Consider the following 23,749-nt stretch of genomic DNA (forward strand, 5'->3'; position numbering starts at 1 on the left):
GATGAGGCTGAATAAACATTTAATTATTAAATGGCTCTCTATAAGTAGGCAGGAACCAAACAACAAAAGCAGTATTTCAGTAGCTTGGGTGAAAAAAAAATGTCAAAGGTTCAACAAACGTGTCGAGATGCCAAAAAAACTAACAACACATCTCATGAGGATTTTATCACTCTTCCTATCAGCAATGAAGACAGGGAAGTCACTTTTAACTCAGCCTTTTGTTCATCGCCTTGATAAAGTAACTTCAAATAAGAAGTCTACACTGTCGACGTGTCTTCGGTGCAGGGCAAAAAAAGTAGTGTTACACAAGCAGGAATAGCCTACTTTAGGAAAGGTTGGAACACAACGGAGATGCCATCATGAAACATTCATAAAAGCTTTTTCAGCAGCTGCAGATACTTGCGGGATATTTTCCCGTTATCACAGCTATTTCTGGACTGCATTCCCTTACATTATTTACACAGACCGATGGGGGGAACCGGTATACAAGTCATTAAGCCAATAAAACTCACCCCAAGGTCTGCTGAATTTCGCTCAAATGTCTAATTAATATGAGCAGGTGTGTTGAAAGTCACTTTTGCTCTGTGCAACAGGCGAGCCAGATGAGGGCGCAGTGGACTCCTCACACTTTCAGGCACGGGAGGTGAGCTCGAGCCAGAGCAGCGTGCGGATGTAACATGACTTCCGATTGGTTTAAGTTTTGCGGTGATTATGTCAAATTGGCCCCCATTGGACAGCTGTAAGTAGGCGGTGCTGTGTATGGCATTTCATTGATATATAGCCTACAGCTGGTGGCTGCAGATTCGCCACACGGAGTGGAAGGGCTACGAAGGTGACGAAGGCTTGATGTAGGGGGTGTTCAAGAAGGCTAGAGAAGTGTTTTATTATTTTTCATGAGTGGCACACCAAAGATTTACCAAATACACAGCCAAAATGCTCTGCCACGTTACTCGTCCGGATTCGGTGGTGATGGAAGTGGAAGTTGATGCGAAGGCGAACGGTGAAGACTGTCTGAATAAGGTAGGCTGTGGTGGAATACACATCTCGTTTTGTTATTATAACTTTTTAAAACACCGTGTCATGGTCAGGCAGGGCAGCGGGGCTCTGGTTGTCTTGCGAAACTTTAGATTTTCTATTTTGTTAAACTTCAGGTCGATCGCGTAGGCCTATTTATGACTCCAGTATTCTGTTAAATAAAATTGAGGAATTGAACCTAGTTTCTGCACGACGAGGAGCACTTAAATAATATGTATTAATGTAAACTTGATCTGTAAACAACTATCGAAAGGCTACATCTGCTTTGTTGTAAATTAGGGACGGCGGAAACAAAATGTTCTGCTGCTCGCAACGTGCAGGAAAAAAATGTAACAATGAAACTTTAAAAATGTCGATTTGTAGTCAAAACGCATGACTTGATATACATGTAGGAAAGTTTAGATACATTGTGGTAAACCTCCGGCAGTCGCCTTTACCTGCATGTCAGTCAGAGGCTGGCTTTGTTAAGGTTACTTAAGTTCATTCTTCTGCCTTTGCAAGCACTCAAACTGAAACCTTAGTTGCTTTCACATATTCTCCCTCCAAAGGGGACATGAACAGGGTAGCATGCGAACTTTTCCTTTCATCAGTAGCCTCAAGTAGTTTTCCGCTTATGAAATGTAAAGCTACTTAAAATGCAAGGCATATTCCCAACTTTCCCTGGGCATGAATGATATCCCTGCAGACGTTCAACCGTGGCCGCCGCCGCTGAGGGGGCGTGGGATTGTGGGTTCGATGAGCCCCTTTACCCCGGGAGAGCCTTCAAGAGTACTTCAGTTAAGTTCGTGAGTTCTAGAATATTGATGGGTTTTATCTGTGTGAGAGTAGCACTGGGGTAGCAGGAATCCTTATTTACAAAGTGATTAAAAACGGCCTTTTTTCTTGCTTCTTAAATTTCGTAAAACCTTTATTGATTCCTGTTGGAATTCTATTGATTGCCACCCTCCACTGAGACCAAAATCAGTATGGATTGTCTTTTTCAAGGACATTTTAATCTTCTGTCACAACTCAAAATGTTATTTAACCTATCTAGTCATTGTACTATCCTGTTGTGAAAAAACACCTATAGAAACTGTAACGCTTCCTCTGTCCAAATGATGTCCCATAATACTCTTTCCCACACAGTTTTAGGGTCCTTTTTTGAATTTCTTTATTCACATTCATTGCCAATTTCTTCCATCTCTTTCCAGGTTTGCAGAAAGTTAGGCATAATTGAAGTGGACTACTTTGGGCTGCAGTTCACAGGCAGCAAAGGAGAGAACCTGTGGCTGAATCTGAGGAACCGCATCTGCCAGCAGATGGATAATGTGACGCCCTGTCGACTTAGGCTACGGGTCAAGTTCTTTGTGGAGCCCCATCTCATTCTGCAGGAACAGACAAGGTATGTTTACCAACTCGCATGCTTGCAAAGACATTGTGTGCAAATCTGCCACATGAAACTCATCACATTTGTTTATAGGCATATGAACAGATAATTAAACACTCCTTTATGACACATTCTCTGCCAGGTACCTACACATAAGCTTGTCACCTTCTCTGAAAAAGATCATTGAAAATTAAATCGGGTCTGTTTTTTTCATGAACACATACTACTTCTATGACTGCCTATGACATGCAATGATGAGCACATGCCGGAAAAAACAAAGTCATCATTAGGGAATTCAGTTTAGAATACATTAGAATGCCCTGTAGTAACCTCTTCCTCAAGCTCTTCCGGGGTTACTATAGGTCATTTTATTGGAGCTCCAGGCAGGAAATGTAATCCAGCAGCTCTGGGGGTATGTGTCGCTCTGCGCCTGCCCCCAGGGACCCTCTGTGCGACAGCCAGGACCTCCGTCACAGCCCCCATTCAACTGAAAATATCTTTCTGTTGTGTTTTTTGGTTTCAATTGTTTGTGGCCATTTTTGTCTGAACAAAAGCCTCCATTTGGGGTTTTGCAGATGCTGTTGGAAACTGTGACAGGCCATTGTAGGGTGTTTTTATTTTCACAGCAATATGTCATCATGAGTCACTGTTGGAGCTGGATTACATAGTGATATTTGTAATAGTTTTTTTAAAGCATCAGGATGTAAATTTAATGTGCACTGCATCCTGTACATACAATTTAACAGCGCTGAGCAAATGGGGTCTAGGAACAACTGGATATACTTTTATCTCATTCATCTAAAATGCATGTTTGATGCCTTCATATGTCAACACTTTCACTAACAACATGTTGGAGACCTAATGTATCTGTTGGGCCACAGACTAAAGTAAATGACACCACACAAACTAGCAGTTTGACTGGTGGTAAGATGTTGCTGTTTTGTAACGCTAGATTTTGTTTCTCAAAAATACTAGCAAAGCAACATGGTACATAAAATAAGCAAAACAGAAACCTCAGGTTGGACCACCGCGTTTAACTATATATCTTAACGTTAGTTTTGGGCTGAAAATTACAACGGAAATAAATAAGTTTGCCTATTTCACATATCTCCACAATTCAAATCAACTGCCATGACCTATTGAGATTGCATACATACACGTATAGCAACGGTAAGAACACTTTCTATCACAACTCTGTAGAACTTCAACATCTGCTTCCTGGACACCCCAAATGTTTTGAGCTGGCGCAGGCAAGAGTCTTTGGTGGGCTTTTTTGATGATGCAGATCGAGTTGTCATCCAATTTCAGAGAGGAGGAGATTGTTATTTTCTGAGGAACTTAACGCCGAAGAACTTTGAAAAGTCTAGAACCTGACTCCGAGGCCCAGTTTTGGTTGAAGTTATCAATAGCAATTGTATTTGCAGCCCTCGGAACCTGTCCAAAAAACTTGTTTGACACACTGTATCTGGTGTGATACCGTGGATGTTATATTCACTTCACGTGGTGCCACAAGTGTTTCATACTGCAGGGTTGGAACCCTGTATGTGAGTGAAAATTTGTTTGGTGTCATTTTAAGCTCTGCCATGCTACTCTTGCTCTCTCTCTCATACACACACACACACACACACACACACACACACACACACACACACACACACACACACAGCATGCCATTAGAACTGTTCATTAAACTGATCTGTATCTGCCTTGGCCAGGATTTGCCTAGCATTCCAGTAAGCTCTCAGTTGCTCCCCAGTTCACCCACTGCCCCACCTTCAGCTGTTTCTCACTCCCTCTTTCTTCCCTCAAATATAAAGATATCAACTTTGTTCTCTTGCCATATTTTTATCACAGTCAGATATAAACTGTCCCTGCTCACACATCCCCTCTGTCCATCTCACTCACCCTCCACCCACCTACCTCCACTGTCTGGCCTATATTTGGCAACCTTTGATGAAAATGGAAGGGAAATGGGGGGGGGGGGGGGAGAAGACACTTGGCAGCCTGCGCTCTGACCTCCAGTAGATTAGCAGGGGTTATCAACAGATGGCTGGTGCTGGGTTGTTAAAAAAAAAAAAAAAAAAAGTGAGATAAAGAAGTAAGATGGCAGGATAGGGTGTGTGAGGTTGCTGCTAATAAATACTCACACATGGCACACACCAACATGCTGTCTTATGTGTTTAATTTTGGAACAGCCTTAATGCTGTCCATCTGCTCTGATATCATTTTAAGTGGTGGGGAAGCACTGGTGTCAATTTTAGAGATGAGGGCGAGATGTTGACCGTACACAGTACGATTTTGGGGACCAACACAGGTATGGGAAACTTTACATGGCATTTCTGTGAATTATTTTTCTAAATTTATTTAAACTTCAATTTAAAACTTCTAACTTGCCTTGACTTGTAGGGAATATGTTTATAATTTGAGTAAATTGGGGCTTATAATTTGAGCAAATTGGGGCTTTGAGGACAAGGTAGGATCCCATTTCACTAATTTCTTGTGCGGTCACCTTTGACCTACTTTAGGCTACCATTGCATCCACTCAACTTGTTCTGCATGCAGGCAGGCTCTGAGCCAAGCAGCAAGCAGGCACACCTCGTCATGGCAAATGCAGAACAAGTTCCTCTATTGCACATTTGTGTTACTCGCATACCTATAGAAATGTGGCCAAATTCGTGTCTACAGACATTTCAGCATGCCACACAGCATGTTTGGCGTATTTACTGTAACACAAAAAAAAAGACTGTCAGTTTACCTTCTAAAATTGATCACCGCAATTTTAGAAGGTAAGTTGTGCCCCTCAACACAGTCTTTATAACCACACAGCATGTTTAATTGGTTTCACAAATGGATGTGAGCTGGGGTAAATGTTCTCAGCAGTGTATGGACAAAGCAAAAGGGACTGTATATTACCACAGCTCTGTCGAGCTGAGGGATGGGCCTCTTTTTTTCTACTCCCATCTTATAGGCCTTATTACATAAGCTGCACTAGACTGAGCTCACACAGAGCTGCTTATATAACCTGCTGTGTACTCTGCTGCCACGTAAAGCCTAGCAGGTCACAGGCGTGTTCTTGCTTAAATGCAGCTGATTATTTGGGTACTTTGTGTTAATTAATTTTCCTCTTTTTGCCTGGCCAACTTGTGCTGAAAAATCTATCCAAAATTAAGCCCACATTTCTATAGTATTTAAACCAATTTTCTTATCAGTTATACCTATAAAGCTATAAGTAGTGTTCTCATGCGCAAAACCAAAGTGCAGGCCATATCTATTTGAGTTGCAAGGCTTACATTCAGCTTGATTCTGTGGCAGCCGTATCCCCTGCTTCTAAAAGCAATGAGATATAAGAAAAGGGTTCTAGATTCTCGACTCACCCATCTCTCCCAGGCTACTTTTTTTTTTTTAAATCTAGTATTTCCCAGCTTGCTTTGCAAATAAGATTTTGCAGATGCATAAAGTGTGGCACCCTCTCTTCTCCCAGCTTCTGTTTTGGACAGCTGAAGGGTCCACATTGAACAATAACTGAAAGCAGGGCCGTCCGAACCTTCCAGTGGTGTTAAGATTGAGTTGCACTGAAAGATTCTTCCAACATTTTCTTGGACTAATCTTTTTTTTATTTTAATACCAGTGGAAAACAAAAGCAGTTATCCAAAATCTAGTTGCTTTAAAACATTTCCAACATTTTCCATGACTTATCAGCTGAAGCAAATAACACTTTTAATTGGTTAAGGAAGACTGACCCAAGGGCCTCAACAACAGCCTGTATTAGCTGCATCATGAAACACTTGCTTAGGGGGTGTTTCTGTTTTAAATACGTGAATATTTTCCCTTCATTAGCCCCCGATTTAACATTCTGATCAGGCAACATTTGGATATCCTGGAAGGGCACAGCTATTAGTACAGGCTTTATCAGAGGTCCTGATTGTTCACCTGTTTACTCCTCAGGCGTTAAATTCAAATCCACACCAGGAGCCAAATGAGTTTTTAAGGAGGAATCATTCTAATCAGTCTTTTTAATAATTACATCTCAATATATTTGCATGCAACTTTACTTGTGTATTTTCCCTATAAAGAGTTCCTTCGTGTCACAAATTAAAATATTTATAAACGACTGATGATTTGGCATCATCAAACCAAGTCTTTGAGAATAGCTGAGAGACAGCGAGAAAAGCTTAAAGACAGACATTCATTTCCTCAAAGTCTGTTCTGTGATGCAGCACAGAGCTGGAAAAAATTCCAGACTTGAAATATTTAAATCCAACTTTATGGACTCTGCTCTATTGATGTAATTTCTCTCACAGGACAGTGTTCTTTCCTTCTTACATAATCCCATGCAGTTCAAAGACCTGCTGGTCAGGGGCACTGGAGACTAACCCTGGTACAGGGTTAGTCTCCAGTGCCCCTGACCAGCAGATTTTACAAGCCGTATGAGTTTCTTTCCTTCATTTGTTTCAAGAACGACAGAGTTGTTTTATTTGTTTGGCGCCTGAATTTAGGATTGATGCTGATCTTTAATCACTGTTTTACCATCCAGTGCAGAGCACCACCCTGCAACTCAAGGCATTTAGCTTACAAACAACTTCTTTTTTTATTGCTGTATAGCTTTCAGTTCAACTCGACACAAGCAAAGGCACACATGTTATATTTAGTGTGTGAAATGGTTGTTTTACAACTTTCTGGTCAATTTATGATTTAAACTTTAAGTATTTTAGTCTGGCTTTCCATTAAGCCCCACACCATGGGAAAAGATGTTTCGCTGGGTTACTATAGTTCATTGACCGCTAGTAACCTCACAGCACACAGCTCCTGGCAGTGTCATTTGACTAGCTTACAAACCACATTGCTAAGAGCCCAACCGATGAAGTCTGAAACTCTACTGATGATTGGCTGGATTAGGTGCAGTCTCTAGGCAGAGGTGTTTGGTTTCAGTTTGTGGGGAACGTTTTGTTCTTCCGTGAAGCGAAGCGGCTGACATTCTGCCTACTGGGGGAATAGACACTGGTTTGGGGAAGAAAACATTAAAATGAGACAATGGTTTTATAGATGGGTGAAACGGACTAGAGAGAGTTTAGTTGACTTGGTAATGAGTGTCCGGTTACTTTAAAAAAAAGTGTGCCTGTTCCTTTTTCTCTGGCACCAAAGTACATATTAAAACTAGATTTCTCAAATTTTTTTTTTTTTATATAAAAAGTTGCAAATAGCTCAACATTGAGATGCTTTAAAAAAGGCCAAACACTGCATTTTGGGATAATTTGATGGTCTAAATTTGAATGGTTCAATGACGGGCAGAAGAAATCAGCTGTAAAACTTGAATTATATCCCCTTAGCTCAGTTCTGTAGCCAGTGACCTATTTTCAAATATTCTTTCTCAGGGTTCAGGCTTGCTTTAATTGAATTATTCCAGCCAGGCAATCAGGTATTCAAACAATCCAGCAGCACCTACATGACCTCGCCCTCCCCACAACCACTGTTTTGAATAGCATTTATTTCTCCAATGCTGTTGGCATTCACAGGGGTCTTATGGCTGTAAATAAGTAAGCCTCTTAAGATTTTGATTGATAAAGCAATGATGATATCTACACAGTGTAATACACTAAAAGTAGGCCAGGAGACTTAGGTCTCAGTACAGACTTCATAGCATTCAGTCTGGGACTGGTATGTCAGCGACGGCCAGTCTGAAGGAGGAAATGCTGTGATGATGGCTGCAGTGTTCACGAATGACTCTGTCATGATGCATGGGCAAATGTGTCCAAATAGTAATGTGAGTAAGCGGAAAGATCTAGCTGCAGATAAACTGCTTCTCTAGTGTGAGTCTGATGCAGTATGGCATCCTTACATCCCAACAAGATTTGGGAGATTTTAAGTGCTGTGACTTAGATGCCCGTTTGGTTGAGCGGGGGGGGGGGGGGTCATTTATCCATTCTGTTGTCTCTTGTCTTGTCACCGTGGTTGTCGGCCTGTGTAAACCTGATGGGTTTGTACAGGAATAACTTTTTTTTTTTTTCTTTTTTTTTGTGTGTGTCTAGACAAATCCAGTCATTTTCACATCAGTAGGTCACCCACTCAGGAAACATTTCAAAAAAAGGTAAAGGCTAAAGTCTTTTTTTGAGTTCTGTCTCAACCAGACACCCTCAAACACCATTTTGGGATGGCCTGAGCTAAGGAAGGACCTTGACAGGTGAGGAGGCAGCACTACACCACCTGGACAGATCCTGGGACAGCTGTCTGAGAAATAAGTTAATTTCGAGGCCAAGGAGGAAGGCAGGGTAATCTGTACTAACACTTTTGCCCTTGTTATCATAACCAGAGTTTTGTAGTGAGTTTTTCTTGCTGCACGAAGCTGATTGTTTAGAGCAGATACAGTAGCAGTATAGCTTCACAGGGGCCTTTTTAGTAGGAGAAATTGTTACCTTCGGCATGTGAAGCAGCTGTGTGTTTCCATGGTATTTGGCAGAGTGCATATCTGATTGCTCTCATTCAGCCTCAGGGAGATCGGGCAGAAACAGCTATCGTTGAACTGTAGTTACCTCTGTTGCAGGGCCTGTTAACCTGTCCTACTGTACGACTTAGGTGCTTTCTTCCGAATACTAATTGTAATTTCGGCTCAACAAAGCAACCACACCTGTTTACACATGTGGGTGCCAACAACACAAGGAATGCAGGAGTCGGTCTTGCTCAGCAGCCCAGTGGCCAAATAGTCCATTGTCACAGATGGTTGGTTAAGTAAAACAACACTGAGGTTAAAATTCATCAAGTTGCATATTCTGTCACTGTCACCAAACCAACAACAGGCCGGCACTTGTGCTGAAGGAAGGTATTAAATGTCTTACTCAGTGGCACAGTGATCGATATTAACCTCTTGCCAATCCCTGCCTGAACTATAGTAACCTTCGCAGCTTGTCCTATCATAACCTTTTGTTCGCACCCTGTAGTAAACTCCAGTCAGCCCTATTGTTTGCATCAGGCAGGTAGCTAACTAGCAGCGCTCCATCACATGATGCCTGCTGGGCCTGACACAATAGAGAACAGTGTTTGTGTGTGTGTGCGTTGGAGGGAATGGGATGTTTAACACCATATCAAAGCAATGTTTGTTATGCCTGAGGCTGGTCGGCTATGAGGCTTCGTTGTTATGGTCTGGCTTTTCATGGGCGGTGTAGACCGACTTTGTTTGTGTGCCTCACAGCTGCTTTCGCTACTGTCGTTACTCCTTGGAAGCATTGTGAATGTGTGTTGGATGAGGTGTGCCTCTGTTATTGCATACTGAAGCTGTTATACACAATACACAAGTGTGCGTTTTCTGCCTCCAGTTGTGCGCTGCTCCCTCAAGAGTCTGGTTTTTAAGTCCCATAAGATGACAAAAGAAACGTCCCCTCCAGCTCGTCCCTGTGTCCTCTGCACTTACACATTTCGGCAAGGTTAATTTTCTACATCAATATAAACGCAATGGGTTTATACAAACTTAATAAAAGGGGTGATAAGTTCTACCTTCCTTCTCCAATCAGTGTCCCTCTGAACCCCCTCAAGTATCCTCAAGTCTTGGTGTGACCTGATTTGCACAAATGAAAACTGTCTCCTTTGCATCATGCTTCAAAGAAAACTATAGCCCAAGGGATTTTCTTTTCCAGAAATAACAAGCAGTTTCTGGCGCAGTCTGCTTTTAATCTACCACATCATTATGCGGTCGGCCAAAGTATTCACAGCCATTTCTTTTTAATTTTATTCCACATTAAATTGTTCTACGACTGGAACTTTTGTCAGCACAGGATGCCAAAGTCATACTTTTCATTTCTGGCATTGTCAAGTGAGTTCTATAGTCTATATAAGAGACCAAGAGGGTTACATTAGGTCACTGCATGCTTGAGCGCTGTTGCATTGACAGTATGTACGTAATTGGTGAGAGATGTGGGGAGAAACAATGACCAATGTTAAAAGTAAGAACTAAGGCACACCAACCAGATCCCAGCTAGGCAACAACATGGCCAGTGACGAGCTGTCCAACTAGTTTGTTGTCACAGACACAAGTGACGGGGAGCAGGCCCTTTTTGCCTGTACAGTCTTCTTAAGGTTACTGCGCATAGGTAATCTCAAGGAAGGATCAGTTTAGGTTACTCTAGTTCAACGTTCTTTATGCTGTAAGGATTGAGTCAGTAAGGGTGTTACTCCATTTGACGTTTTGTCTCCTGCTGCTCGAAGGAAAAAATCCTCACATCTTCTGGTCAAAACAATGGAAAGGACCATGGACCTGCCATGGCTTATTTATTTTTAAGAATTGAGCTGTTTTTCTTGACCACATGAGAACTCTGTGTTCTCATGTAATCTCTCAGCCGTAACAATAACAATTGGTTTTTTTTTTGACAATCATTAATCTTTTGAACTATTTTCCCCTGTCACTTCATAAACCCATCTCATTTCAAACAAGAATTCCCCACAAGTCAGGCAAAAACAAGACTAGTTGAGGCATGTCTTTAAATAAGCATACTGTATGAGTGTGGGGGTTATTGAACCACATTTTTGACAACAAGCCATAGAGACACAGACAGGATGCCGGACATTGTAACTCATTTTAAGTCTCGTTATCGTTCATCATACACATTGGCCCAGCAGATATAGTTCAAGCACAATTGCCCACTGTGTCACCACCTGGTTAAAAGTCCAAATACTTCCTCTTCTGGAGGAAACGACTCAATCATGTAGCTATTCTCCCTCTCTCAACCTCCCTGTTTACAACCTTGAGTGAATTCACACTTGAAAGGAAGGAAGTTTTAAGTGTGTATTGAGGAAGAGATTAAAAACTATTGAACAAATGTCACAGTTGCTTTTCCTTCTGCTGCACATACACACACAAACACCTGCTGTCTGTGGTGAAATTCTAGCCCTGTAATGACCACCTGCTCTGGCCTGTTTGTGCTCCAGACGTCCTGACTCCACAACGATTACACATGAAAGTCAGTTGACCAGTGAAAGTGGGCACTGTTTGTGTGATGGGGTGCACAATGGGATAGATTATCATTTGTCCTCTTTCTGGATAAGTGTAAAATAAAGAGTTTGTCATCAATTGAAAGATTTACCATTTAACCACCGTTCTGTTTTCTTCCTGTCCACCAGACACGTCTTCTTCATGCACGTGAAGGAGGACCTCCATAACGGTCACCTACGTATGGGCTCAGAACAAGCAGAGGAGCTGAGCGCGCTCCTGGCACAGGCAGAGTTTGGCGACTACAACCAAAACACAGCCAAGTACTGGTACTCAGAGCTGTGTGGAGACGAAGAGCCCAGCACTGCCACTATGAACAGGTACAACTCTCTTTAAGCAGCCCAACATGGCCCTCAAAGAGGAGCAGGAAATGTAAATGTTGTTGATTGTGAATACATAGCATGGACAAAAAAAGTATTCATTGTTTTGCTGGCCCAGAATCCTTCTGTTCTTTCCACATCTTACTGTAAAAAAAAAAAAAGTCTGACCCTGAACTGAAACCATTACTAATGATCTTCGGGTTGCGGAGTAGTTTACACAAGACAACTGGAATTTGGACATACTTTGAGAAGCTCCTATACATGCATGTTAACTAACTCTGGCTAATCATTGAAACATGTTCTCTGTGCCAGCTCTCCTGAAGCTTTGCCCCCTCACTATCTCTGAGGGAGATAGTCCATCCTGTAAAGACATGATGAAAAGTAAATAATGGGTCATGGCAAAGACTCATGGAGGTATAATGTGGCAGCTGATGTTCAAGGAAATGGAAAGGACTTAAGAATTCAAAAATGCTATCTTAAGCAAAAAACTAAAACAAATGCTACACTGAATTGAATTGATAGTGCTGTCTTTAATATTCTGCAGCATTTTTAAAATAAATGTCAGTGTCTTTCTATATTTATCTGGAGGTCACACACACACACACACACACACACACACACACACACACACACCCCCAGCTGGCAGAAAATCAGATAACATGTGGTTGCAGAGTTCCACTGACATAACCTCCCGCTGTACATCTTGAATGTTTTCCCTGTAAACAAGGAGAGGGTGACAAAGTTTTACTACTGAAAAGTTTTAGATTCTGAGAACGTGGATCCTATTGTATTGTGCAATCACCGCACCAACCACACTTTCCACAGCAATGCCTGTGCCACCTACAACTGTTGGGAATTTATCCAAGAGTTACTGCAGTGTCTCCATTTTGAAGTTGCATCCTTTGGAGCGCCTACTAAAACCATTTGTTGTGCACATGGCACTGTTCCTCACATGCAGAGACTCTTAAATTATACGTTATCAAGCCCCATCTCCCAAACCTGCTACATTAAACCCTTTTATCTATGTGCTGTATTGAGCCAGCAGGCACGGCTGCTTACTGCTACGCCTACTCTCACCTCCAGCCTGTTATGCATGAAGGTGCATGTATTTCCCAACAGTTAGTTTCTATACATTTCATTGAACGATCTCCCTGCTGTGGATCAAAATGGTATACATACGCCCATTAGCAGGGATGGAAAGACTAAAAAATACTCAAGTACAAAAAAAATGCAATTTGTTACTTCCACTCCTGGCCCTTAGGCATTTTCTACCACAGTCTGTTGAGATCAGCAGGTCTCACTGGCTAAAACGAGCCTTCAGCTATGCTGCCCAAGCATTGATCTCGTAAGTATAGTTGTTAGAAGAGCTCCAGTTTAGCATCGGAGATTTCTGCCCGAGGGTGTGTTCAACTTTTGATCAAAAACACACTCTTAGAGTTGCATTTATCCTGCTTGTATAATACACCTGTCACAGTGGGCGTTCCTTGATATATAGCTTGTGTCAGAAAATGTCAGTTCCAATCTGAGCTTTAGAGCTAAATAAACTTAAATGGTTGTCTTTCTTCTCTTCCCGACCTTATCTCCTCTGCAGCATCATATCCAGACACAAGGCTCTGGAAAGTTTGAGCCAGGGCTCAGTGGAATATCAGGCCCTGCAGCTGGTCTCCTCTCTGGAGCATTACGGCGTGGAGTGGCACTGGGCTCGCGACGCAAATGGCCAACGGCTGGCCATAGGAGTCGGCCCTGAGGGTATCGCTATATGCAAGGAGGACTTCAGCTTAGTCAACAGGTATGCTCCACCTAGACATCTGCAAATAGCCCTGTGTAGTGACAGTATGTTTCATGTCAAGTTTTTATTTTTGTTTTATGAACTACATGTCTGATTTACTGTTTACTCTTTTGCCTCATCTTAGAGTAAGCTATCCAATCATCCAGATTGCCACCCAGTCGGGGAAAAGCGTGTACTTGACAGTTACCAAGGACACTAGTGACAGTGTGGTGCTTTTGTTCAAGCTGATCAGTAACCGGGCAGCCAGTGGTCTGTACCGGGCCATTACAGAGACCCACGCCTTCTACAGGTGAGCAGTGTTTGAGCCCGCCCAGATCAATGACACATACGCCCTAATGTTATATAGCTGTGCAGTTTGATTTAAATAGATTCAGGCCTTTTAATAGCTTTGCACTGTTCCACAAAGTTGATACTTCCTTAAATTATTGGTATGGTATGTTAGAGAAGTCGTCTATAGACATGTGGTGAGCCAAGCTATCAATTAAAATGAATTAGAGTAGATACAATACAGGCTCGGTAGAGTCTGTATTGATGTTTGTATTGATGTCTGTCAACAGTCTGTGCTGCAGCTGTTAAGTCATTCACAAATCTGAGCTACGATAGAACAATCTTCCTCATCTCTATCATGTTTTGACAATATAGAGCAGTTAATCGTTTACGGTCCTTCACTAAAGACTAGTAGATTATAAAATAGGTGGGGGAAAACCTGACCTAAAACGACTGACAAAACAGTGTCCTGTTCCCTTTAACACTGTTTTTATGGTTTATATACATGCAAAGTGGGACACATAAAACATGACCGGAATGAGGGTAGATGGAAATATAGATTGGGCAGGACAATCTTCAGTGGGTAGAGGTGGCACTTTTCCTCTGAATTGTGTGCGTGTCTGAAATTTGCAGTGAGCAGGGACAATTCAAATGGCTGAGCTATGAAATTGTCAGTCACAAAGTACAAAAGACAGCCCTGTTCTTTTGTTTCAGAGATGGGGGTTTTTTTTTTAAGAGTCTGCAGAATTTTTTTTTTTTTTTTTTTTGCGGGCATATCTTCATCCTGCTCGTTCAGAAACAAGCATACAGTGTTTATCTCAGTGGTGAATGTGGCATTGGAACAGGATGAATATTAGGTGATGCCTAAATAAAAAGTGCAAGGGAGATATTGGATAAATGGACATACCCTCCATACTGCCGATAAGTTTGGAATTGGTAGTTTGTCAGGTCAAATGCTTTTATTTTGCTGACCGTAGTAATCACGTCTGATCTTATTTTCATTTCCAGGTGTGACACAGTCACTAATGCGGTGATGATGCAGTACAGCAGAGATTTTAAGGGCCATCTAGCGTCACTTTTCCTCAACGAAAACATCAACCTGGGCAAGAAGTATGTTTTCGACATCCGACGTACCTCCAAGGAAGTGTACGACCACGCCCGCCGCGCTCTCTACAACTCTGGTGTCGCGGACCTGGTGTCTGGCGGCGGCGGCGGCGAACACTCCTCTCCTTCACTCGCCCCAAACCAAGACGACTCGCAGGACGAGGGGCTGGACTGTGGCAGCTGCCAGCAGAGCCGAGCCCTGCAGGAGCGGCTGCAGAAGCTCAGGGAGGCTCTGTTGTGCATGCTTTGCTGCGAGGAGGAGATCGATGCTGCATTCTGCCCCTGCGGCCATATGGTGTGTTGCCAGACCTGCGCAAATCAGCTGCAGGTAAGCTTCTTCTTCACTCATAAAATGTCTGTAGACGTTTCTAATGGAATGCTGATGTGTTTGTTTATCAGCCACTTTGGGAATCTTTTCATTAGCACTTTCTTATGTTTTACACACTGAGAAAAGACGGTACTGCTGAAGATGCTGATGTCAACACTGCGTTAGAAGCAGTACTTTCTAAAAGCCAAGGCGAGAGCTTGAAACCAAAGAAAGTTTTGCTTTTATTTTCTGTTTGGTCCTTGACTCAAGGCACCCCAGCCTACTTTGAGTTTCCAGCTATACCGAAAGCTCTTTAATTACACTTCAGTTCTAACGAGTCGGTACAAACTCAAGACGAGATCATTTTGCACTGCTTTCAGCATGATTGTGGAAACTTTTTCACATTATAGCAATCCATTGCACTTTTTCATGATTAAGCTCGCCTTTCCTGTTACTGTAAGATTTTGTCAGTGTCCTTCAGTCTTAACATTAACACTGATCAGAAAGACCCGAGTGGTGACTCTTTTAGTTGCCTCATTGGCAGTCAACCATACTCTCCACAGCTCCTTCGATGAGAGAATTTCCGTGACTCGATTGTGGTTACATACTATTATTGTGGTTACATACTTTGTTAGCTTGCACCTTTCTTTTGCTGGCATCATGCTGGCTCTCTCTTGCTTCATGTCTACTGGCAACATGTGCGTTGACTCTTAGTCTTACATTACAAGACTGGTGCATTAGTTAACTTTGTTTAGTTGTTTTACTCAGGTCTGGGTTTTTTTGGCCATGAAATGGGTGTGCGATGAAGTCTTAGTCTATGAGTTCATAACAAGAAAGATTCCACCCAAGATCATGTGGATCAGCATGCCAAAATATGTATATTGCCAAAGTTTAAGGGGCCACTAAAAGGGTTCCCAACTTTAATGCATTAGTACTTCAGAGTTTGCTCAAAGCATACGTGACCTCCAATATTAGAAAATAAACAAATACTCGATGCTTAATACTTTTCTTTCCTTTCCCTCAGTTGTGTCCTGTGTGTCGGTCAGAGGTGGAGCATGTGCAGCACGTCTACCTGCCCACCTGCACCAGCCTGCTGAACCTGACGCTGACCGACAACCACCAACACCGCAGCAGCATTCCCGTGCCCATCCGCAGAGAAATGGATTCTAACAGCTGCTCTGCCACGGACTACGACCACAAGATCTACCACACATAAAGACAACTCCACCAAACTCCATTTTGAACACTTTGAAGCTAAGCCAAGCAGATTGAGGTTTCATAAAGAAGGAACATTTGTTGTCCATCTGTTTCCTGCCTGGACTCCATGAACTACCAAACGTTTAGAAACTCCTGAGCAAATTCAAAGATCGATACACTCAAACCACTCCCTCGACTAGTGTGTGTGTTTGTTTTATTGTTATTTCCCTTTGGACTGTCAGTTTGTTGGTTCTTAGTATTGTTGCCATCGGTTTGCGTGTCATTCTGTCCAAATCTTGTTTGTTTTAAACATCCCCTGAAGTAGATGATTTTAGATTGTCCTTAAATTATTGCATCAGTTGACCTGATACAGAATAGAAACACATTCTTTTGTTTTGAAATTTATGTCAGTTGTTTTTCTTAGCTCCTAGATCAGTCTCCTCACCCCCGAACCATATGACGAACGTATGTGTTTAATAGCTAAACACAGAACATAAGGGTTGTCTTCTTTTTTTTTTTTTTTGTTCCTTTTTAATGCTTCCTCACATTTTAAAGCTTATGTTTTTGATTTGAGAACTGAATTGTATGGTGTAAGAGTAAAATGCATTTTTTAAATGCATTTTATTTCTTTTACACGTTCCATGTTTTTCATGCCAATTAGGGGGTATTTAGAGGCTAAGCAGCGCTGTTCTGGGTATAGCATTGCATACTAATAAGACACACCAGGCGCTGAGGCCACCATGGTCCTGTTCTTGTGATCTTTGGGTTAAATAGAGTTCTTGAAGGTTCTTTTTAGCCCACCAGAACTGTGACCTTGGATGTGAAATTCAGTATCTTGCTTACACTCCCACAACCTCGAAACAGGTCTTAACTGTCCCTTGACTAAAACAACCTACAAATAGGAATTTGTCCAGCAGTACCTGCTTCTTCTGAAAACCTCAGCTATACATTTCTCCTCTGGGGTGTGCTACTGAGTTCCTTTTTGATATTTTATAAAGGGTACTAGAGTAGGAGATCTGTCAGTGCAATACTTGCTTGCTTTTTGAAAAGCTTTTCATTTTCAAGTTTTATTTAATTTTGAAGATTATATTTAAAAAAACAAAAACATTGTCACTTTACCAAGAAAGTTTTCCATGTGTCTGTAGGGGGTTTAGCCTTAATGTAGCAGCAACACCGTGTTTATTATAAACTTTCCACAGACCTTTTTTTCTGGTAAGAAAAGGAAAACTTATTTCTTTAATGCTGACTCGATTTAAGCTCAGTCACTGCAGGGGAAGGACTTTTATTTTTCACATTGTACAAGTAGCGATTTGTTTCTGTTTTCTGAAGCAAAAGCCACTATTCTCTGTAAAATAACTCAAATCCTTTTTTTATATATCTGTTTTTAACAAAGTATTAATAAAGTTGTTTTTTGAAAACACACTGGATTCGTGGGACATCTGTAGGTTATCTGAAAGCACTTAACCCTCGACACCTTCAGAACAAGTAAAGGCTCTGACACACCAACCCGACGGCCGACAGTCAGCAGAAAAGGCAGTCGGACTGACTGCCTCCCCAAGTTGGTCAGAGAAGTGCCTCGGACCACATCGAAACGACGCCAACTTGCGCGAGAGGTAATACATTTCCATAACAGCAGGCGGCGCTAATCTGTATTGTCGCCCAAAAAATGGAAACCAGCAGCAGATTGGACAAATGCGTCACATGGGTCTGGCTTCTACCAAATTTCAAAACCAACCTTAATGGCGGCTCGTTCGGGATAAGATTTCGTATTTTACTAAAATAGTTCACCGAAACGTGTTTCTGAAAACATTTTAAGCAAGAAATAGGCCATGCAGTTGCTGAATCTGTCCTCATTTCAGATCGACAAAGGTCAGTTTAAAAGATTTTCGTCAGATTTTGAGAGGCGTTCGTCACACTCATCCCCCTCGTTATTTCCGGGTTAGCACTCCACCAATCAGGTTGGTCATTGAGTCCGACTGCCCAAGTCAAATTGGCCCAAATTAACGCCGACAGCTCCTCCGACTGACGACGGCGCGGAACACGCCAAACAGACTTGAATCACTGACCTCGCCAGACTGTCCGACGACCAATAATCGGGTTGGTGTGTCAGCGCCTTAAGACCCCAGTAAAACCAAAAATGTAACACATTTCAGGAATTATGCATAATAATGCATAGATAGTACAGTATGTTAGTTAAAATATGTTGTTTAGGAGCACTAATGATTTCAATAGGTACTAAGCAAGGAACTACTAGGCCAGTGGTTCCCAGCTCGAAGACTGGGAAGTCCGAGGAAATAAAGACAAATGTTTCCTTACCTTTTTTCTTGTGAAATGCTTTCTATTTTCTAGAACTCAGAAAATCCTTCAAATAGGTCTTTGGTTGGATGAGCTGCTCACAAATCATGTTGATTAAGGCCATGTCTTCTGATGAGGGGTTTACCAGGCAAAACATGTTGGGAACTACTGAACTAGGCTGCTTAGTCATCTCCCTGGTGACACTTACACACTCATATCAGCTAGCCTCCGTTTCAATAAGCACATTTACTGACAAATTAGTAAAACGCGGAATCCCCTCAAAAAAAACGTTGACATCATTCATTGGTTTTACTCAGCAAAGTTATCAAGATAAATCTATAAACATGCTGTCTTTAAACAATGTGGCCCTAGAGCTTTCAGATGACACATGGTGGGAAGAGAAAGGTCAAAAAGAGATGACCTGTGTTGAGCGAATACCTGCCGTGACTTTAGTCCTCAACTCTCCAGCATACCAGGTGAATTGCACTGTGAAAGGGAGGAGAGTTGCACAGTCTGTGGTACAAAGAGACTCTGAATGTTGATGAGAAATGACAAGCTCCACTGGACTGTGATTATAAAGTCTGCAAGTAAGAGTTTAGTACATCAGCTATTCCTTATAGTCAGACTTCACCCTCTCTCTGAACCCCTCTGTCTTTTCATGACGCTCCGGATGAGAATGCTTCCCTTTCTCCTCTTATTAGCTCTCATGCATCAGTGTCATTAAACACACTCCAAGGACATTAATGACAGCAGGGAGGGAAGAGTGCTGCAATTTCTAGTCAGGCATGCACACAGGGAACTCCAGTATCATTGCAGGTTGTAGCAGCAGATAGAATGTTACCTGACTGTGACATTAAACTTTAGCCTTAAGATAAAAAAAGAGAGATCAATCAACTCTTGTTCATACCATCTGCATCCCCGACACAGATTCACCTGTGTGTACATGTAGCCACAAACAGGACCATATTGCTAAAGAACACGGTGGGAAAAAAAACAAGGAAACTAATCATGGATACTCCATGGATGTTAAGCGCTTCGAAATGTGAAATTCTGAGAACATCTTCTGTTGTCACACACTAATCCGAAATGTATCTATAATACCACACACAACATTAATCTCTTGTTAAGAAATGTCCAACAAAATATGGATTTTCAGTAGGTAGTGCCAATATCAGAGAAAGAAAGAACTCTAAAAAACTCTGGTTGTATTTGCCTAATCTGTTGCATATTTATGTTTTACTGGAATAATGTTTCAATACAAATGGCCCTGGTATGTGGGACATTTACAGCCCTTTTAATGATTTGAAACAATTAAAATGTACCATTTAAAAAAATAACGTGTCTCTCAGACAGATAAAAAAATATCTTTAAATGTTCTGCCAAAAACATTTTCACAAACAATTCTTTCTATTGTATCAGATTTTATTGGCTTTCTTTTGCAGATATCCCTTTTCTAGTGTGGATGCAGCCAAAAGCAATAGTCAATAAAAGCTGGTAGAGGTGTGACCCACTTTTATGTCTGACAAATACTATACTGGGAGCTACTGTGCATTTTGCTAAGGCCGCAGCAGGAACTACTGGTAAGGTTGTGCTCTGTGTGAATATAAAAGAAGGGAAACAGGCAGCATAATTAAAAACAGGCTAGAACGACACATCGCACATAAACACACAATCAACATACAATTGTCTCATACAAATGCGATCAACTACGGTTAACATTAAAAAAACCTCACATAAGACCCCCCCCCCCATCCCGACACACACACACATTCCTTTTAATAAATCCACTGTTGTAAATGTCTGCATTTATGAAATCCCAACCTATTTTTAATGTCATAACATATCCATTTCATATCTACCAATTCCAGTCTGTGCACCTCTCACGGAAACATCTGCCAATTGTATGACCCGGCTAATAAGCCAGTGTTTACTCCACATGCCACAACCCAATGACAAAGAATGAGAGTTCAATTTGGGACCCAAAATACCACTTTAATTTCTACCAATTCAGACAGAACTAACTAATGTTAAAGGTTATGTGGTAACAGACCATCTCAGGCTTGTGCCCTGACCAACACTGACTGCATGGTGGTTAACGTTAGGAGCTTATTTATTACTTAAGGAATTAGAATTAGGTTAATCATGAAGAGTCCAGTTATATAATTAGATAATGTAATGTTATGAGGCATAAAGGAGAGAAGTGCATGTAGTAAGTAAACAAGTCTGCTCCATTCCTTTGCATGTCAAACCACCTCTCTGAAGACTTGCCATGCCTTCTTGTCAACCCGTCATGGAATTTAACCTATTTCTCTGGAGTTGGAGCTTGTTATCATTTTTACACATATGCCTGTTTAAGTGTGGCCCATGCAGAAGCCTTCTGAGAGAAACGAAGTGCTGCACATTTAGTTCTGTCATCTCCTGCATTTAAATTCTAGTTCATCGCTTCAAACCTCACAACCCAAAGCAGCACATATTCCCTGATGGAGAGGATTCTTCTTCATCCTCGTTACCTCAGCCACTCAGGTAGAAAACAAATAGAATTTTTAAGTTCTTATCATTTCAACTCATGCCAAGAAGAGAACATCAAAGTTACTCAACAACTTCACCCACCCACTGCCACGTGGTTTTCACATCTGCTCGGCCCAATGACACACTGCCAAGGGAAACGCAGCTCCTCTGAATGTGTTTGAGATAAGTTTTCTCTGGGCAAACAGAGCCCACCTCTTGACGGCACTGTCAGCTAGTAACTGAATACAGGTCTAGTCTATGTGTGTGTGCATGCCTCTCGGAGGTTTTAGTCGGGTGCAAACAGCCTGCCAGTGCCAGGCTACACAATGTTCTCCATGGAGAGAATTTGATGACCATGTAGTGAGGTCTGGTGATAATATAGACTGCAAAAGCCTTACATTCTCTTTGTATAGCTGAAAAACGTTAACTTTTTAAAATTTGTAAAATGAAGAGACAGTGTTATATTAATGACGAAGTACAACTTTTTAGAGTGGTATGTAAAAAAATATCTATAGGTTAAAAGTAGTGGTTTTTGGTGTTTTCCATGTCCATTTGGCACCTGAGCCAGCAAAACATCCTCAATGCTACATACCATTTTCTTGTGTTTTTTGTGTGATTCTGGCTAGTGCCTAAAAAACCTAAATCATGGATGAGTAGTGAACACGATGACAGATAAATACAGTAAAAATATGTGCATATGAATAAGACCACAGCTACACTACTATGAAGGTAAATATGGTGCAAAAAGGGAGAGCTTGTAGAATACAATGTGAGAACTTGCAGAACAAAAAATCTGAACTTGTATGTTAAATTTGCACTTGTAAAAATTTAATTTGCACTTGTAAAAATAAAATTTGCACTTGTAAAAAATATTCACACACATGTGATCTGAATTTGAAGTCATACAAAGAAAAAAAACATGAGAGCTTGTAAAAAAAATCTGAACTTGTAAGTTGAAATTTGCACTTGTAGAAAATGTTCACACACCTGTATTCTGAATGTGAAGTTACAGAAAAAATATTCACAAATGTGTAGATTGATATTTACATGAACACAATGACAGCTGCAAACTTATAATGCAACATTTACTCGTATACTTTTTTTTTATTCTGGTTCATTTTCCATCACAACCACAACTCAGTGATTACAACCTCTCGAATCTGTCACTGCAACTTCACATATGTGCTCTCTCGCATCACAAAGTGGCGAATCTGCGCACCTCGACTTTCACAACAGTCTTGACGATACATTTGTTGCTAAACTAATTTGTACCTGTGGACTTAGACTGTGGAGCTCTGAGCTAACAGAACGGGAAAAGCCTGCAGCCGCAGACGGACCGTCATCAGTGGGTAACAGGTGCCAAGTTTCGCATCCCTGCCGAAAATTGCATCCACTAGGGAAAATAATGATTTTATAAGGCAAAGTACTGTTTAAAAACTAGGCAATAGTAAATCTCTTTGTCATGTTCATCAATAATGATTAGGATTTTAGGAGGTTTAGAGACATCAATGTTTTATCAGACTCTGTAATAGCATTTCCTTGCTACCTAGATGCAATTTTCGGCAGCAATGAATTCTGCAGAAATTATTGTTTCTGCCCAAGCGGGTGCAATTCTTAGCAGGGATGCACAACATCAGCAAAGCAAGCTCTGGTCATGGCCGGGGGATGGGCCGCTGCTACCGGATGTGGGGCTCTCCGTGTCCCGCTGGAGCTCCGACTGCAGGTCGAGGTCGGCAGCGAAGCTTTCTGGCAAAAGCGGTGTTGCTACGCTGGTCGATCCCGACTGATGACGGTCCGTCTGCGGCTGCAGGCCGTGGAGCTCACCGCCAGTGTTTTAGTTTGACTGTTAAAAAGTGTTTAGATAATTAAAAGGTATTTATTTAGAAGCGGGCTGGCTGCTAGTAGCTAGCTAACGCTAGCATGCTATTCCACCAAGTTTCCATGCTACATAAATAAGCCAGACAGAGTTGTCCCTCATCTGGCGATAGAAACCCTGATTTTCCCATAGACTGTATATAAGAAGGCTTTTCCCGTTCCGTTAGCTCAGAGCTCCACAGTCTAAGTCCACAGGTACAAATTAGTTTTGCACCAAATGTATCGTCAAGAGTGTTGTGAAAGTCGAGGTGCGCAGATTCGCCACTTTGTGATGCGAGAGAGCACATATGTGAAGTTGCAGTGACAGATTCGAGAGGTTGTAATCACTGAGTTGTGGTTGTGATGGAAAATGAACCAGAGTAAAAAAAAAAGTATACGAGTAAATGTTGCATTATAAGTTTGCAGCTGTCATTGTGTTCATGTAAATATCAATCTACACATTTGTGAATATTTTTTCTGTAACTTCACATTCAGAATACAGGTGTGTGAACATTTTCTACAAGTGCAAATTTCAACTTACAAGTTCAGATTTTTTTTACAAGCTCTCATGTTTTTTTTCTTTGTATGACTTCAAATTCAGATCACATGTGTGTGAATATTTTTTACAAGTGCAAATTTTATTTTTACAAGTGCAAATTAAATTTTTACAAGTGCAAATTTTAACATACAAGTTCAGATTTTTTGTTCTGCAAGTTCTCACATTGTATTCTAC

The 23,749-nt window shown here is 41.5% G+C and overlaps 1 protein-coding gene across 1 annotated transcript; it reads left to right on the top strand.

The window, feature by feature from the left end:
- The first annotated feature begins 757 nt into the window (after positions 1-757).
- mylipa (myosin regulatory light chain interacting protein a) lies at positions 758-17,751 on the top strand. The gene is made up of 7 exons (XM_031296248.2): positions 758-1,020; positions 2,226-2,416; positions 11,507-11,695; positions 13,287-13,484; positions 13,609-13,773; positions 14,760-15,183; positions 16,187-17,751. The coding sequence occupies exons 1-7, from the start codon at positions 934-936 to the stop codon at positions 16,376-16,378; spliced, it is 1,446 nt and encodes a 481-aa protein (XP_031152108.1). The 5' UTR covers positions 758-933; the 3' UTR covers positions 16,379-17,751.
- The last annotated feature ends 5,998 nt before the right edge of the window (positions 17,752-23,749 follow it).

This window comes from Sander lucioperca, chromosome 16, assembly GCF_008315115.2.
Source record: "Sander lucioperca isolate FBNREF2018 chromosome 16, SLUC_FBN_1.2, whole genome shotgun sequence".
NCBI classification, from domain to species: Eukaryota; Metazoa; Chordata; class Actinopteri; order Perciformes; family Percidae; genus Sander; species Sander lucioperca.

Coding starts and splice junctions, on each gene's coding strand:
- mylipa (XM_031296248.2), top strand. CDS start 934: ATGCTCTGCCACGTTACTCGTCCGGATTCGGTGGTGATGGAAGTGGAA. Junction 11,696..13,286: donor AGCACTGCCACTATGAACAG/GTACAACTCTCT, acceptor TCTCCTCTGCAG/CATCATATCCAGACACAAGG. Junction 13,485..13,608: donor GACTTCAGCTTAGTCAACAG/GTATGCTCCACC, acceptor GCCTCATCTTAG/AGTAAGCTATCCAATCATCC.